At 38.3% G+C, this 17,484-nt stretch overlaps 1 protein-coding gene across 5 annotated transcripts in view; it reads left to right on the forward strand.

Moving 5' to 3' along the window:
• The window catches only part of LOC149246828 (Pseudouridine synthase family protein), a 362,779-nt gene that overhangs the window by 189,250 nt on the left and 156,045 nt on the right, over positions 1–17,484 (forward strand). For all 5 annotated transcript variants that reach the window (XR_016266560.1, XM_089458033.1, XM_089458032.1 and 2 more), the window contains exons 7-8: positions 8,400–8,510; positions 8,901–8,985. Coding sequence is in view for 4 of the 5 variants with exons in the window: in XM_089458033.1 (XP_089314159.1) it covers positions 8,400–8,510; positions 8,901–8,985 (196 nt within the window). In the remaining variant the exon portion in view is untranslated. The remainder of the gene's footprint in view (positions 1–8,399; positions 8,511–8,900; positions 8,986–17,484) is intronic.

Raw genomic sequence — 17,484 nt, forward strand, 5'->3', positions numbered from 1 at the left:
TGCATGGCATGCCCACTTCTATTGTGTCCGATCGCGACCCGATCTTCACCAATAATTTTTGGCAGGAACTCTTCAGAATACAAGGCACTCAACTCAAACTCAGTACTTCATATCATCCGCAAACAGATGGTCAAACCGAAGCCGTCAACAAATGTCTAGAAACCTACCTTAGGTGTTTCACTTCAGAAAAGCAACACCTTTGGGTACAGTGGTTACCTCTGGCTGAATGGTGGTATAACACCAACTATCATGCCACCACCAAAATGACTCCCTATGAAGCAGTATATGGTCAACTTCCGCCTTCCCCTACTTCTTATCTCAAGGGGTGCTCCAAAGTACAAGCAGTGGATCAACTCCTACAACACCGCGCAACCATGCTCGCCCATCTTAGAGAGAATCTTCATCAAGCTCAGAACCGCATGAAGCAATAGGTCGACCAGCATTGCTCAGAGCGCCAATTTCAAGAAGGGGATCAGGTCTTTTTGAGGCTGCAACCATATAAGCAAACATCACTCAAAGACAAGGGTTGTCAAAAGCTCTCTCCAAAATTCTACGGACCATACCAAGTACTTCAGCGCATTGGAGAAGTGGCTTACAAGTTGGCTTTGCCACCTACGGCAAAAATCCATCCAGTTTTCCATGTATCGTGCCTCAAGAAAGTGATTGGGAACAATTGCCGAGTTCAAACCAGTCTACCTGAATTGGACGAAGAAGGGTCAATCTGGCTTCAACCCGAACAGGTTCTAGACACACGAGACAAGCACCTGCGCGGCCGCATGATTAAGGAAGTCCTCATCAAATGGAAAGACACCTCTCCGGAAGATGCAACTTGGGAACCAACCACTATTCTTCAGCAGTTTCCGCAGCTTCAGCCTTGACGACAAGGCTAGTCTTAAGGGGGAGGGCATGTTAGGGTCCCACCCTAACCCCCTTATTTATGTCATGGGATCTCGTCATAGTCAAGAGTCAATAAAGCCCATATTAATATTTGTAAGTGGTTAACCCGCAATTAATGACGGGACCACAATTAGTTGCAAATGGGCCGTAGTATTAGATAGATGGTATTAATAAAACCCACGGTATTGGCCCGTGGTATTGCATGTATGAGTCATATATAAAGGATAGAGACTCCCTGCGAGGAGCATTGTGTCTTATTTTGTATTCGAGCTCTGCTCTATTGGAGGTTGCCCCCTCGAAGAGGCAAGTGAACATTACTCTCTGAATAATAAAATCATTGCTATTCTGTGTTCTGGGTATCTTTTCTTCGCATATTCTGTATTTGGGTATCATTTTGCAGGTTAAGAGCATAACATGGAATAAGATTGATTTACCTCTAGAAGTTCGTGGAAAGTTTCTAAAATGATTTTCGCCATTGATTGGATCAAGTGAACTTCTAATAGTGGCCATTCATTTGTGAATGAGAGATTATAGAGGGAATCGACGGGCAACTTTGGAGACACGAGGAGGGTTTAAGCAATAGTGATTGGGAGAAGATTTTTCAGCTATCAATGTTTTCTGTAGGAGGCCTAATGTTTCCAGTGAGGCTGTGAGCCTTTAGGAGGAGAACGAGTTGCTCAGTAAATTTGTAGGAGTAGAGGCTAATATTTATTCCTGGAGGTAGAGTGTGTTGAAAAGTGTAGCTAGGTTCGGTCTTCATAATTACACGTTTAATTGTGATTTTATGTAATTGATGAAAAAAAGAAAAATAAAATTTTTATTGTAATGCTTGTCTCATGGGTTTCATGAGCAAGGAATTTTATTTTAGTGGTGGCTCCCATTGTGAGCCTTTAGGATTAAGTCATCTAGTCATAAAAGTCAAATTGAGTCTATGTCATGTATGAAGGACCCTTCTTGGGCATATTATATTTGTATATGAGTCAATGAAAATGTCAAGTAGCCCTCCAAGACCAAGCACAAGCATTAACCTCAAGTCGGCTTCAAAGTGGAATTAATTATCTCCTCCAAACAGACATGTTGGCTCACCCTCTTCATGTCGGCTTATTTAAGGAGGAAACAACTATAAATAGGGCTGCTCGACATCACTTCTGAGACAAAATTTCGGTGGAACAGTGATCTGAAATAGAAGTGCGAAAAGGGTAAAAGGAGAAGCCTCCCAACCTGCAAAGTAAAGAAGAAGAAGAGCGAGGTTCTTAGGGTACTTTATGGGACTGTTTTAAGGGTAGAAAACCCCTATACATGCTAGAAGTCTGTTACAGTAGTAAAGGATGAGAAGAAGTCTATTACAACAGTGAAGGCCGAGGAGAGGAGAAGTCTGTTGCAACATTGGAAGCCAAGGAGAAGTGTAGTCCTCCTAGGGAGCCGAAGTGGAAGAAGGCCGAAGGTCTAAAGCAGAAGAAATCCAAGGTTGAAGAAGAAGTTGAGAAGGAGGAAGGAGCAGAAGGTTGACTATCGTTGACTAAGGATCTTGTGTCTTGGTCTTGGAGTGGCAGATAGGTCAAGTGTCTTGGGCTTGGTATTCGTGAATTGGAATCTCTATAAGAAGAAGAATTTGTTCGGGTTTTCCTCTCAAGTGGGAGAGTTTTTGGCCCTGGATGATAGCCTATATTCTGTGTCTCTTGTCTCTTTATGGTTTATGCATTGGTAGTTGTTTGATGAAGAACACCAATAACCTAAGTAAAAGAAGATCCTAATCTAAAGAAGTAAAAAACACTCACAAGCAGGTACTAATAGAAGAGAAATCACTTAATCTCTATGCCCTAGATTTCTCAACAGAGTGAGTCTTCTGGAGGCCTGTGCGAGTTTGGCTGAGGAAGTGTGAATTGCCAGGAGGGAAAATTGAAGTTTCCAAGAGGGAGAGTTTCCAGAGGGTAGTGAGAATTGTTGGGAGCCAGTACGAATTGCGAAAGTGCCAGTGCAAGTTGCTGGAGGCAGTGCAAATTGCAGAAAGGGAAGCCGCAGGGTTTTCTAGGTTGATTTGATTAACAAAAGTGAAAATAAAATATTGTTGGAGCTTTGCCAGTGTCAAGCAAGCAGTTGTAATTTCTCAATCACAATTTTTGATGAAGATAATAATATAAACCCCCAGAGCTAAAAACTGGTTTTCCCTACATTGGGCTTTTTCCAAGGACGTTTTTCGAAAAATACTCGTGTAAATTATGTGATTGGTTTCTTGCTAAGAAACTGGATTCGAATCCTAGAAGGGGACACGTCGTGTCCTAACGGGACACGTACGAATCCCGTATGTGTCCCGTTAGGACACAACATGTCCTGATTTTGGGATTCGAATCCCCAAAAAATGAAACCCGCGGGCATAAAAAAGGCGCTGTTCTTTAAGTGTTTTACCATTTCTCTCTTTCAGTTTTGCATACATTGAGCTGTGGGCAAGGAGCTAAGGGTGTGGAGCATTCGGCAAGGAGATTCAAGCACCAGGTAAGTGCATTTCATCTCTATTTTTTTGCATTTCTATTATAACAGTTTGTATATGATTTTTTTTTACAAATTTGTGCATGTTTTGTTTATTTTTTTTACAGTATTCATGGCTCAATCAAGGGCAGCAGTTAGGGGGCAAAGGAAGGGGAAGAATGTTTCCATTGGAGATGCCCCTCCTCCCCCAATATCATCAGAGTCTGCTGCAAGTAATGTTGAGGGAAGAGGAGGACTTAAAGACAACATTGAGAAATATACCTTGTGGAAATATGTCACAAGAGAGGATGGGACAAGCACCAGAGGCAATGTGCAATGGAGATGCAACTTTTGCCACATTTCTTTCAAAAGCACATATTACCGTGTGAAAGGCCATTTGTTGGCTTTACCAGGTTGTGGAATTGGAGCTTGTAAAGTTGTTCCTTTACAAAAGAGGAAAGAAATGGAAAAGGAGTTCACTGTTGGTATGGAAAATGTGGCTGCAAAATCAAGAAAAACCAAGAATGAAGACCCCCTTCCATTTTTGAGGAAAGGCACCACCAAATTTCCATTTGAGAGTTCTATTGGGGGACAAGCAGCAAAAAGAAGAGCAATTACACTTGGTCCAATGGACAAGATTTTTCAAAAAGAGAAACGGGAAGAGCTTGATCTCACCATTGCCTTCTTTTTCTATCAAAACTTCATATCATTTAATGTTGCACGCTCACCTCTATTTATTGAGATGTGTCGAGCTCTAACTCACGGGTCTCCATCATGGTATGTGCCTCTTGGTTCAGAGAAGCTTAGAACCACATTGTTGACGAAGGCAAAAAAATAGGTGCAAAAAATGCTTGAGCCTATTGTAGCATCATGGCCAACATCTGGGGTTAGCATTGTTTCTTATGGATGGACAGATCCAACACGACACCCAATCATCAACTTCATGGTGTCTTCCTTGAATGGTCCAGTTTTATTGAAAGCAGTGGATACACTTAGAGAATACAAGGATGCACAATTTATGGGTGAGTTATTTATTAAAGTCATTGAAGATGTAGGTGTTGATTCTTGTGTGCAAATCATTACAGATAATGCACCTTTTTGCAAGGCTGCTGGCATGATCGTGGAAGCTAAATATCCACAAGTGTTTTGGACACCTTGCATTGTCTATTCATTGAACTTAGCACTGAAATCCATTGCTTCTGATGTGTTTTGGATTGGTAACATTATTGAGGATGCACGACATATCCATAACTTTGTGCAAAATCATACAAATGCTCTCACTATCTACAAGGAGTACAACAATCTCTCATTGTTGAATATTGCTGATACACGGTTTGCCTCTTCATTCATGATGTTGAAGAGGTTGAGGGAGGTCAAGACCGCTCTTGGGGCCATGGTTATTTCTGAGTTTTGGTCTTTTTGGAGAAAGACAGATCAAGTAGCCTCTAGAAGAGTGAAGGACACAGTGCTAGATGATGCTTGGTGGGAGAGGGTAGATCTAATTATTCAGATGATGGACCCTATCATTTCTTTGCTTTGATTTGCAGATACAGACAAACCCGTCCTAGGAGAGGTTTATGAGGGATGGGATTCCATGATTGAGTCTGTGAGGAGCATTATTCTACAGAGTGAGTGCCCCGAGTATGAGACATCACCAGAGGCCTTCTGTGGTACTATACAGGATATTCTTGTCAGCAGATGGGACAAGAATTGCACACCTTTACATTGTTTGGCTCACTCATTGAACCCAAAATACTACAACCATGAGTGGCTGAATGGTGGACCTTCCCGCAGATTCCCTCCTCACATGGATGGTGAAATATCACAGGGGAGGAAAGATGCATTTAGGCGGGTTTTCCAGGATAGAGCATCCCTTGATGAGGTGGAGGATGCCTTTGTAGAGTTTTCCACTGGCACTGGTCGATTTGCAAGATATGATGTGATTAGAGACAGGGGGGCTAAGAAGCCCTATTCTTGGTGGGCAAATCATGGGGCAACAAGCCCTCCTCTTCAGCGGTTAACCATGAGGCTCCTCTCTCAGGTGACTTCATCCTCTTGTTGCGAGAGGAATTGGAGCACATATGGGAATTTGTATAGTGTGAAGAAGAGCAGGCTTGAGCAGTCCAGGGCAGAGACAATGGTGTATGTGCACACCAACCTTCGTCTTATTTACAGGCAAAGGGAAAAGTGGTTGAGGGGAAAGACAAAGATGTGGGATGTCTTTCCTGATGATATGGGTCTGGACAGTAGTGTTGAGTTGGCATTGGCCAACATGGATCTCAATGATCCAGTGCTAGAGCTTGTTAGATTTGATGATGGTGATATTTTCGAGGGGTCATCCTCCACACCAGCAGATGCAGAGGCGACTATGGATACAGGGGAGGAGGACGATGCAGAGGAGAGCAGTGGTGACCATGATGATGAGGACATTGATGCTGATTCTGATGATGACTATGAGGATTGTTGACTCATGAGTCATGGGCTCCGGCTACCTATTGCCTTGAGGCTTGTATACCTGTAGTTGTTTTATATTTTCTATTTCTATTTGCCATTGCGGCATTGCCATTGCACTACCTATGTAACACATTTTGATTTGATGACTTAATGAGAAAACTACAATTGTCAGTGTCTTTATCGTACTATCTTGTAACTGTAAGTTGTCTTTCATTTATGAATCATGATTTATCATTTTATGTGACATGTTGATGTATTTGAATTTGGTATGTAGTATGCATGCTAATTGCTATAATGTTACTATTACTAACTTACTTTGTAAACAATAAAACTAACATCTAGATGATCTATGTTTGAAATCAATGAATTTGTATCATTAATGAGAATTTGTGTAAGAAATATCTAGTTTTTAATATATATATATATTTTTTTTAAATATATATATATATATTTTTTAATAAAATAATATATAACAAATCCTATGTGTCCTGTTCCAAGGGGTCAACGTGTCCGAATCCGACTCTCGAACCCCTGTATCCTACGAATCCTGAATCCCCGTGTTAGGTGACTTAGGTTTCTTGTGTATTTTGGTGCAATTTTTATTTTGTGAATGGTGCTATTCATGTTATTATTCATTACTTCCAGCAGAAGAATCAATTAACTGTGAACAAGTAATAGGAAATAATTCATTGAGTAAATAGCACCTTCTGGGTAGCCAAAAATTTTACAAATCCTTTCTGATTATATTATGCCACACAAAAGGCTACATAACAGGAAAGCATTCACGTAAGGTATCACAATAACAATCCTGAAATAACTCAAAATAAAGTGCCTAATTGAGGTGGTTTGCTCCTTACCCAAGCATGCAAAAGATGTCACATGTGCAGTGCCTAGCTTGGCCTCATATGGAGTGTGCTATCTTGCTGAAAATATCACTGCTGTAGCCTGAAAAAAGTACATATCCATGCATGAATTTTGTCTATGTTTGTAGCCCGGGCAGGTACCTCTGCATAGGCCTATGTGTCTAGGCATGGAAAAGTCACCCCTAGTCTCCTTAAATACTTGCTCCAGTTTGAGTAAGTTGCTAATGTAACTTAGCCTAAGTCTAACTTAGAAAAAAACACAAATTATTATGTTGGCTTATTGAACTAAAAGAAACTTAGGAAAAGTAAATTAAATTTCTCTAGTGCATATGTTTTAATCTCAGTCCTTGATCTCAGGTGAGGTAAGATCTAATCTCGACTTACTTTACTTTAGTGAATATGTTTTAATCTCAGTTCTTCATCTCAGGGGAGGTGAGATCTAATATTGACTGTCAATTGCTTTGGAGATTAGGGTTAGGGATTTATCTCAATGAAAAGTTATAGAAGCAAGGCCAGGGAGATGGAAAAGACACTACAACAACACAAGATTGAGAGAGGCTTCTCAGTGACTGTTGGTTCCGAGGAAGGAAAACAAGGAGATTTGGATCAGCTAAGGAGGGGTGATCAGCTGGATCAGATTATCCCTCAGTTGGGCCATTATCCTAGGACAAGAACCCAAGTTTGGATTATTAATGAAAAACCTTGATTGGGCAGAATCTGTGTGTCGTTTTTATGAAATTGGTTATCTTATTTTTGCTTCTGCTAACTAAGTTAAGAACCTACCTGTGTAAATTATTCAGTAGATCTGCAATCTGCTAGGTTAATCATACTATTTACTCATACAAGTGATCTCTTACATTGGTTAATGAGATCACAATGCAACCTTGGCTGAGGTATGCTAACATTTTGTTTTCCCGCTTGATTTACCTCTTCTAATCAAAGAGGCATCAACTGATTAAGTTCACGTCTTTGTGTTTTTGTATATGCTATGTTGGCTTGGGTATTGCCACCAATTAGATTAGGGTGGTTGCTTGTCAAATTCCATATCTGCCAATGATGCTAAATATTGACTATGAATCCAGTTAAAGTTATGTGCATGCATATTATTTCTGAATTAACTTTTATCTCATTAACTTGTATTGTGCACATAACTTATATGAATCGAAAAGAAAAAAAGGGCATTCATAGCAACATTTTGGAGAGCACAGGAAATGCTCTGAAGTTCTTATTCCAATGAGTCATATATACATATATTCTTGTGATCAATAGAGATGGAGTGTCAGGCATGATATACAATGTTATTACCTCCACTCATGATGTTAATTAAAAATAGGGGGACTCTTTATACAAATATATGTTCTACATAGACAGCAGATGAGGAGCACAACTGTTCACCTGACTAATTACAACTTCTTGACAAGGACATTGCTATGATATCTTCATAAGGACGAGGATTTGAGATAACTCGTGACCCACTCAAAATAGTAAAATAATAACGTCATGTTTATATAATAATAGCTCCATGGACCACACGTAAATGCCACTAAACACTAAGTAGACTTCAATAAAGAATACATCATACTACATAGTGACTATTTTGGGGCTAACATCTTACACTATAATTGTTTTCTATCTCTACGATGCAAACACCAATTAAATTTGTAGTTTTTTGATATTTTCTTGGGAATCATTTGAACTAGGAACTGAGATATTTTACAGTCTGAACTTTTTGCAGCTTTGAGGAAAACAAGACTTTTAATAGGAGAGCAGAAAGAGGCTTATTACTCTCGTTGTGGTCGTACAGACAAAGGAGTTTCTGCCTTTGGGCAGGTTTGAGCTTGTTTTACATTTTTGCACTAAGCTTAAGATTCAAATTCTTTCTTTCCTCAGTGTGAATTAATTATTTGGATGGTATAACCGTATAACAAGAGACTGTTATATGTAATGGTATAGGTAATGGCATTCACATACTGGATGAATATTATATGTTTAGCAAGTTTAGTTGGTATTCTTTTTTTTTGTTGGGAAAATATGCCATATATTCAAAGAAAAGTATTTGCATCAGCAATTCGAAATAGAACTTATATCCTCTTCCTACACATTACTAAGACAAATAAATTCAGAATATTAGTTGGTATTGTTACAGATAATTTTTTCGGTTTTTGTTTATTTTAATGTTAGTTTTGTTATTCTTATGCAGTGTTATGGATAATGATACAGGTGATTGCACTCTATTTACGGTCAAAGTATATGGATACAAGCGATGACAAAATAACTGTTCATATGCCTTCTGACAATATCTCTGGTTTGTGGTTATGAAAATCATGCTTCTTGTGAAGATATAGCAATGGCATTCTGCCTGTATCTCCCTTTTAGAGCTTATTCATCTTTTGGTTTTAACTCTTTTGCTTGATATGAACAAAACAATGGATATGCACATAGTGCTGAAACTGTTTTGTGGCTTTTGGTTTTTGTGTTTGTGTGAATGTTTGTCTTAGAATTGCTTTCAACCAGGCCATTTTAATTTTCTCTAATAAGGGATCCAACAATTGCCTTTCCTAATAGATCATGATCTAATGATGGAATTGAAGTGACATCAAGCATAATATAATTTGCAAGAAAATATTATACATATAAATAACCCAACCACTGCCAACATGTACTTTGCACGTTTATTTTTTTTAATAATATGTACGATGATATTAAGAAACTTTGAGTGACACTATCGGTCCTTAATCCATGATGTAATATCAATACAACCAATATTATTGTAACTAATATAACTAAAATATTATTATCTTTTATACTTTTCTATTATAATATGAAATGAATCTATTTTAATGTCCATGAGTGCACAAAGTGGGTTGTGGAATCCTAAAGTAAAGCAAATAATAATAGCATTGATGGATTGCCTAGAGTGAACAGTTAGAGATGACAGTGCTTGAGACTAGAGTTCAACAAAAGATTAAATTGGGACTCATACCTGAGGAAGTGACTAGAGGAATGATGGAAGGCAATTTTCATCCTTGGAAACAAGATGTGGAACAACGGAAGTGTGGGATTGTAGCATGAATCTTTAAAACTTCGATTCCGACTCTGACTCTGACTCAACGGAGGGTCAACTCCAACTTGGCCGAGGGTCGACTCCAACTCCGACTCGTTATCATCTCGGTTGGCTCGATTTCAATGACTCGGTCGTTGTAAAAAATACATTAAATATTTATTTTTTATAAAAAAACATAATTTTAAAGATTTCCATTCATGTTTCCAAACACACAACATTAGAATATAGATAGAAGACAACATATGATCAAAGTAGTCTCATGAATATATCCATTATATCAAAATGGCACCCAGTGCATTGTCCAATACATACATGATGATGATATAGAGATCAAAACAAAAACACATAACCAAGGAGGCTAGAAATGGCCTCTACAACAAAAGTAAACTGTGACCAGTACTACTAGCTACTGCTAGAGGAGCCAAGATCATCTGGCTCAACCTCTGGATCATAGTCAGACAGGCCAGCCCATGGCTCCTCCTCATCATCATCTCCAACTGCAACTGTAGAAGTGGTAGCACTAGCAGGCTGTGCAGCAGCTGCAAGCTGAGATAGACGAGATATGCGCTTTTGTTGTGGCTGAGCAAAGGAAGCGCCTGCAATTGGAGGACTTGGGGCTGGCCCTGAGGCTAGTACAAGTGGATCAGGATTTGCATTCAATTGAACATTATGTTCGAGTGATGCCTCCCCCCGTAAATCCAAATCAAGATCCTCATCAGAATCAAACTCTGCTGGATTACTCTCCACTACCCAATCTGATGTTGGATCAATGTCTTCCAACACAATGGGATCTGAATCAAGTCTTTTGTTCAGCAATTGGTTGTGTCTGAGCCGGAGGTTGTATTGGATATAGACTAGATCATTTAACCGTTTTTGATCCAAACGATTTCTCTTCTTCGTGTGAATCCTCTCAAAGACAGACCAATTGCGCTCACACCCAGTAGCACTGCAAGTTTGACTCAAAATACAAATTGCAAACTTTTGCAATTTAGGAAAATGGCTACCAAAAGCCTCCCACCATTGTGCTGTAAAAAACATAGGAGTGTAATGAGTTAGCTCAACAAAATTACAAATTATATCCAACTTTCAAATTATAAACGATTTAACAAAATAAGTATTAAGAATTTGAAAATTGAAATTTTTGTTTACCTGGCTCATCTGCTTCCCTCACAATCTTTGCTAGGTTCTTCCCAAAGGTACCTGAGGCATTGCTGAAGGTTGTGGCCTGTCGGTGTATCGCCAGCTGATCACACTCTAATGGGATCATGCGATCAATGCAATCAATCAATCCATCTCTAACCTCCCCCTTCAAAGCTTCTATCGCCTTAGCTTTATAATGATACCGTGGGTTCCAAAAATACCCAGCTGCATGTATAGGGCGATGGAGTTGATTGTTCCATCTTTCATCAATGATTGCCCAAATGGGCCCATACTTAGCCACTTTATCCTTGTATGCCCTCTTTATTTGCTCATTTGCTTGATCCATAGCCTCATAAATGAAGCCCATAGCCAATCTTTCCCCGTCCACCAACCGCAATACCTTAACCAGTGGCTCAACAAACTTCATAATCTCTGCTTCCTTTCTCCAAAATATTTCTTCATTAACTTTCTTTTTCAATTCTTTGCCTTCTTGTTTGTGAGACCACTGGCTTTGATTCCATTCTTCATTAGAAAATATCTTTTGCAAGTTTCTATGTTGTGAAAGCATAGATTGCAATGTCAAAAAGTGAGTAGAAAATCTAGTGATGGCAGGCCTAATAATATCCCTGCCCCCTGTGTGTTTCCTCATCAGGCTCAAAATCCATGAATGATTGTAGATAAATTTTGTTATGCTTTTGGCATGATCTACAGTGTTTTTGACCCAATCTAATTTGCCAATATCCTCAAGCATGAGGTCTATGCAATGTATAACACATGGGGTCCAAAAGATGGTTATGTGTTTTTCCTCTAACAGTTTACTAGCAAGAACATAATTAGAGGCATTATCTGTGATGACTTGAACAACATTAGCCACCCCCACCATCGCAACAACCTCATCCAATAGCTGAAACAACAATTGTCCATTTTTTACCTTATCAGATGCATAAACTGATTTTAGAAACATGGTTCCCTGTTGGCAGAAGATAAGAAAGTCTATGAAGGTACGGTTCCTTTGATCAGCCCATCCATCTGACATGATGGTACATCTTGTTCTTGCCCATGAGTTCTTGAAATCTTTCAAATACTCATTAATGGAGCTAATTTCCTTCTACAAACGATACCCCCTTATCTCCTGCATAGTAGGGCCTTTGAAGCCTTTTCTAGCAACATGTATGGCATCAAACATAGGTTCATAATATGGTGAACGGGAAGCATTGAAGGGGATATTAGCATCATACCACCATCTACATATGTACTCGCAAGCAGTCTCCCTCAATTCTTTCTTCCAATGGTCATCTAAAGTGAGCTGCAAAGTTCTACTAGCTTGAGGACCATGTCCATTTGATAGAGAGGAGGGCGTGACAGTGAAATAACTTTTGATATTCATATCACCCTTATTTTTCATTTTACCCTTACCCTTTTCTTGAATAGACTCCAAAGAGGGAGGAACATATCAGAAGGGGTTGGATGCATCAGTACAAGGGATAGAGGAAGAACCCTCAAAATCAAAATGGGGGTTGATAGCCAAAATTTTTTGTATACTCCTCTTCTTCCCAATTTCAACCTCTAACTCTTTTTGCCTAGCCTTTTCTTCTTTAAACTTCTCAAAGTTGGCTAACAATTCCTTCCTAATCTCCCCAATTTCATCTGATTCACATGGAGTAATTTGGTCTCTAATCCCCGCTAAGTGTTGTTTCAGCCTATTAATGCCCCCAAGACCTTCCTTAATTTTTCTATGGCAAAATTTGCAATGCATTTGACTATCAACCATTTCAACATATGCCCAAGCAACATCTTTCACTCTAGGTGCCATTTTTTGACTTGGAAATGAAAGCAAAAAATCTGAAAATGAAAACAAAAAAAATAGCATTGCTTCAATGTTCATTTCTTTCACAAAAAACACTCTTTTCAATTTCTAGATTTGCACATAAAAATTAATAAGCAAAAATAGATTTTTACAAGTGAAAAAAAATACCTCTAGCACAAACTCCCTCTAGCACAAACTCCCTCCTCAAAGTTGATCCAACAAACCAACTCTTCAATGCTGCTCCAAATGGCTGCCCAAGAAGCTCCTCACTCCTGCTACAATGCTTGTCCAAGACTCCTCACTGCTGCTCCAAAAACAAACTCCACAACTCCTCACAAACTCTCACTCAAATGCAATGAGATGGATTTGAGGAAATGAAAGGGGTTGGGTGGGTTTTATAGGGTTTAGCAGAGGAGAATGGACCCCAAATAACCTATAGGCAAATTAGAAATGGGTTTGGGGTCCCCAAAACGCAAATTAAAAAAAAATATCGCTGTTTTTAGCATTTTCGGGCGGTTGTCACCGAGCCGGCTGGGTTATTACCGAGCCGGCCGAGTTGTCGCCTCGGTAATAACTCGGCTGGCCGAACCGGTTCGAAGGCCGAGTCGACCCGGTGAGGGCATGACTCGGACCAACTCGGCTGAGTCGGTTTTGAGCCGGCCGATTCTTAAAACAATGAGCATGATGACCCACACAACATTGATATTTTTGTACAGATGTGAGGTATGGGGACCAGACACTTGCCAACACATGTGGAATCAGATTGAGAGAGTTCCAAAACACTTAATAAAAGGCTCAGTTGGGATAAAAAAATTACCCCCTATGATATTTTTCTGGATAAAAGAGGCATATACTCATTGGAATTAATAGCAATGATGAAGACACTCTTATGCAAGAGGAGAATGACAACAATGGATTTCTGCATAAGGTCTGTGAAAAGGAATTAAAGAGGAGAAAGAACATATTGAGCCACTGTCAAAGGTGGTTGAAAGGCTGAGGAATTATAGAAAACAAGTGCCCTAAGACAAAAGAGAACACAGAATCCATACATAGGACTGATGCATAAAATGTAAATGAAAAAGGCACTTTGGGAAAAAAACAGCAATATCACACTGAGAATTAGAAGAGGAAATCAGAATTCATGATGATTTGATGCACAATTTCATGAAGAGAAAAGCAAGTGGTGGCCCACCTATGAATCAACTCACAGAGGTTGAGAAGTGAAATGGGAAAATGGAAAGTGCCAAAGGAGGACTGGGAAGAGAGAAAATGTTTGTTTTCAAAAAGGACAAGGTGGAAGGAGAATGACACTTTTTGCTGCATTGTGAGGCAGATAATCACATCTAAAAGGGTCCGGTGTCCCCTCGATCCAAACACCTGCTCTTTAGTCCCAACTCCCTTCTAAAAGGCCAAGGGAGGGTTCCCCTCAATAATTCAACAAACTCCAAATATGACTAGTGCCTCAAATGAAAAGGTGTGGAGGAGTTCATTCAAATCTGTCTTGTTGTTTGTGCATGTATGCAACAGAAAACTAAAGGCAACAAAACACTAGACCAATTAATGTTAGATATGGCATGTGAGTACTAAAAAACGATGTAGAAAAAATATACTAATGAGTTCTATTGTTACTTTTCATTTAAGGGTACTGGTGAAAGGGGTTATAGAGCAAATCTGTTGCCATGTCAAAATAAACTGCAAAATTTGCAGTAAATTGCAGGGACAACAAGTAGTTTCACTCAAACATTCACCTAGTGAGTGCTAAAGCACTCCTTTATCACTGATCTAGGGGTGGGGAAGCTGGAAGTTGTTAGATAGACCTTAAATGATCACTTCCAAGCTTATGAACAACAACAAAAATAGCTGGAAATCATGTTTCTGTGTTCGTGGGATCAAGTCCCACTGGATGCTATGCCCAAAAGAATTCCAGAATTAAATTCACTCTAATGACTGCTGGAAATAAGTATACTTTTAAGTTTTGATAATAAATCAATAAATCAGCAATATGAATTCAAATTAGTCTATGTGCAAGGTCCCTGTTGCCTCAAAATCTAGCGGGCCTTGTGGGAGGCCTCACAAGGCAAGGACTAGATCCTAATGCAATAATGAGGTGGCTTCCATTGTCACCTTTACACTCCACCTCCTGCTCTTTAGTGGAATTTCATCACATGGGAGGCTTCACAGTGTTAGTTTATGGTGGCAGTGGACTGTTGGAAAATGTAACTAGGTTCAGTGTTCATTAATGTATTCGAGTCATCCTGTATTGTACTTGTCAAAATAATAGAGAAAATAATAACTATTATTATTATTATGACTTATTAAAGCATGGGTCATCATGTTTTAGTGTGAAAATTTCTAAACTGAAATTCTATCACTACGGCAACTGATTTATTTCACCTAATTATTATTCTTAATAAGTTATTCTTCAACAAATATTAAAATAAATTCTATTGCAGTTATCACACAATTACCCAGAGAAAAAATACATGCACAAGAATCAATCACATCGACACAGTAATTTTTGGACAATTGTCCCTGGAAAAACCCAATGCGGGAAAACCGGTGCAGCAGATGAGGGCTTTATTAATCTTCAGTAGCAGTTGCTTTTACAAGGAATGATTTTATAAAGAAACTGAAAGAAAACACCTGAGACTTTCCCTCTGAGACCATCCGACACTTTGGAGACCCTGCTCCCACTTCTGCGTCACTCTGATTGACCCAACGTGACCCTGAGTGGCTCTGCGTTCCTCTGTGTCAGTCTGCATAGGCTCTACGTCTCTCCTCTGGACTGTGTCTCTCTTTCTGCCCTGTTTTGCACTGCCCCTGTGTCACCTCCTCCTCCATCACTGCCTGTTGCTGAAGCCCTCGTCTTCCTCCACCCTGCAACTCCCTTTGAAATCGATCTCCTCTTCCTTGAGAATCAAATTTCCTTGAGATACTGAGTATCTGCCGGTGTGTCTCCAAATGACCCTCAAGTCTTCTCTTATACTTTTCCTGTTGATGAATCAACGACCGAGATTAAGTCCCTAATCAATGGCTAAGATTAAAACAGACTTGATCCTCGTCTCTTAGAACCTTCTCATCCTTATCTTTATTAATACCCATTAATATTTTTATTTTCCTAAGTTTAGACTTAGGAACCCATTAAAAAATATTAATTATTTTAATAACTCCTCATCCGGATGGAATTTCTCATAACGATTTCTTGGTCTTGGAGATCTCATGTGCCTTAGCCTCTCCTCCAAATTTCAAGGCTAGAGCACATCCGATGCTATCTGTTGTCGCACAGATTGTCTAGTCAGCGCGACAATGCTTAGACCGGGGGCTGTCACCCTGATCCCCGATCTCTCTGTTTAAGCTGTCTCCCGAGGCTAAGGGGGGTAGACCCTATGGGATAAAGGAAGACCAACTATGGACCAGTTGGGTTGGGAGACACAACAAGGCAACTTAGCACCTGATTTATTTTAGAAATTAATGTACCAGTGCCTTATGGCGCTAATGATTAAATGATTATTTATTAAATGTTGAAGAAATATGAACCTTGTAAAACAATCATTTATCACCAAAAGACCCAAGCAATGCAAGATATTCAATAAATGCACAATGCATTAACAATGTTCCAGCAGTTAAACTTAAAAAAAATCAAATGCTTTAAATGACCATAAAATTTAAATGCTGACCAGTTACCACTTTCATATAGCTAACTTTTAAATAAACATTTAAGCGCATTTAACTATATAAAAATGATAAATATAAATCCCACATCAAAATTTTAGCCTTAGCGGAAAAGATACACCAAAATTGTAAATATGACAAATTCTTGAGCCAAGACTAAATCTGACAAAATATTTCAATTATTATTATTTTTTTTTTAAATCGTTAGAATCAAAATCATAAAATAAAATTCTAAAATGAGAACAAAAAAAAAAACTAATATATATATATATATATATATTTATGATTTTTATATTTTTGAATTTATTATTATTATTTTTTGATATTTGATGATTTATTATAAAACTAAAACTAAAAATAAAAATAAAGATTACACTACACTAAACTAAACTAAACTAAAAGCTAAACCAAAATTAAATCTAATCTAAATCTAAATTAAAAATAACCTAAAGACTAACCCTTTTTATTTTTTAAATTCTAAAATTAAAGATCAGAATAGAAGAACTAAAATCTAAATAAAGCTAAAATCTATTCTAAACTAAGACTCTAAAAATAAATGAAAAGGAACCTTTTTATTTTTTAAACCATTTATGATTTTTTTATATTTTATTTTTTTTATGATTTTTGATTTATAAAAAAAATACAACAAAACTAAACTTGAAACGAACAGCTAACCTAAAAAAATGAAAATTGATTTTTTATTTTCAAACTTTTTGATATTATTTTTACAATTAAAATTTAAACATAAGTAAATCTAAATTAAAACTAAAACTTAAGACTAAAAAGCTAAGCTAAAAACAAAAAGAACTAACATCTAATATATATAACAAAAATGAAAATTTATAAAATAAATCTAAATCCTAAAAAAGAACTCAGATCTAAATCTAACCTAAAACTAACCAATGCATATGAAAAAAAAAGAATCGTATTTAGTTTATGGCTATGCAAGTTTGCGTGAGAGGCATTTGACGACAACAGAGAGGACGCTGGAGATTTCAGGTAGGTGGAATTGGCAGCGTTGGAGCTGCGTTGTGTGTGAGGAAAAGGCAGCGTATGATTGAGGAGGGAGCCGCGCAGGTAAAGGGAGCACGTGAGAGGCTGAGAGAGTTGGCTGCGAGAAA

The sequence above is a fragment of the Pinus tabuliformis genome, chromosome 7 (genome assembly GCF_031772625.1).
Source record: "Pinus tabuliformis cultivar Carrire ecotype Pingquan chromosome 7, CPIR1, whole genome shotgun sequence".
Taxonomy (NCBI): Eukaryota; Viridiplantae; Streptophyta; class Pinopsida; order Pinales; family Pinaceae; genus Pinus; species Pinus tabuliformis.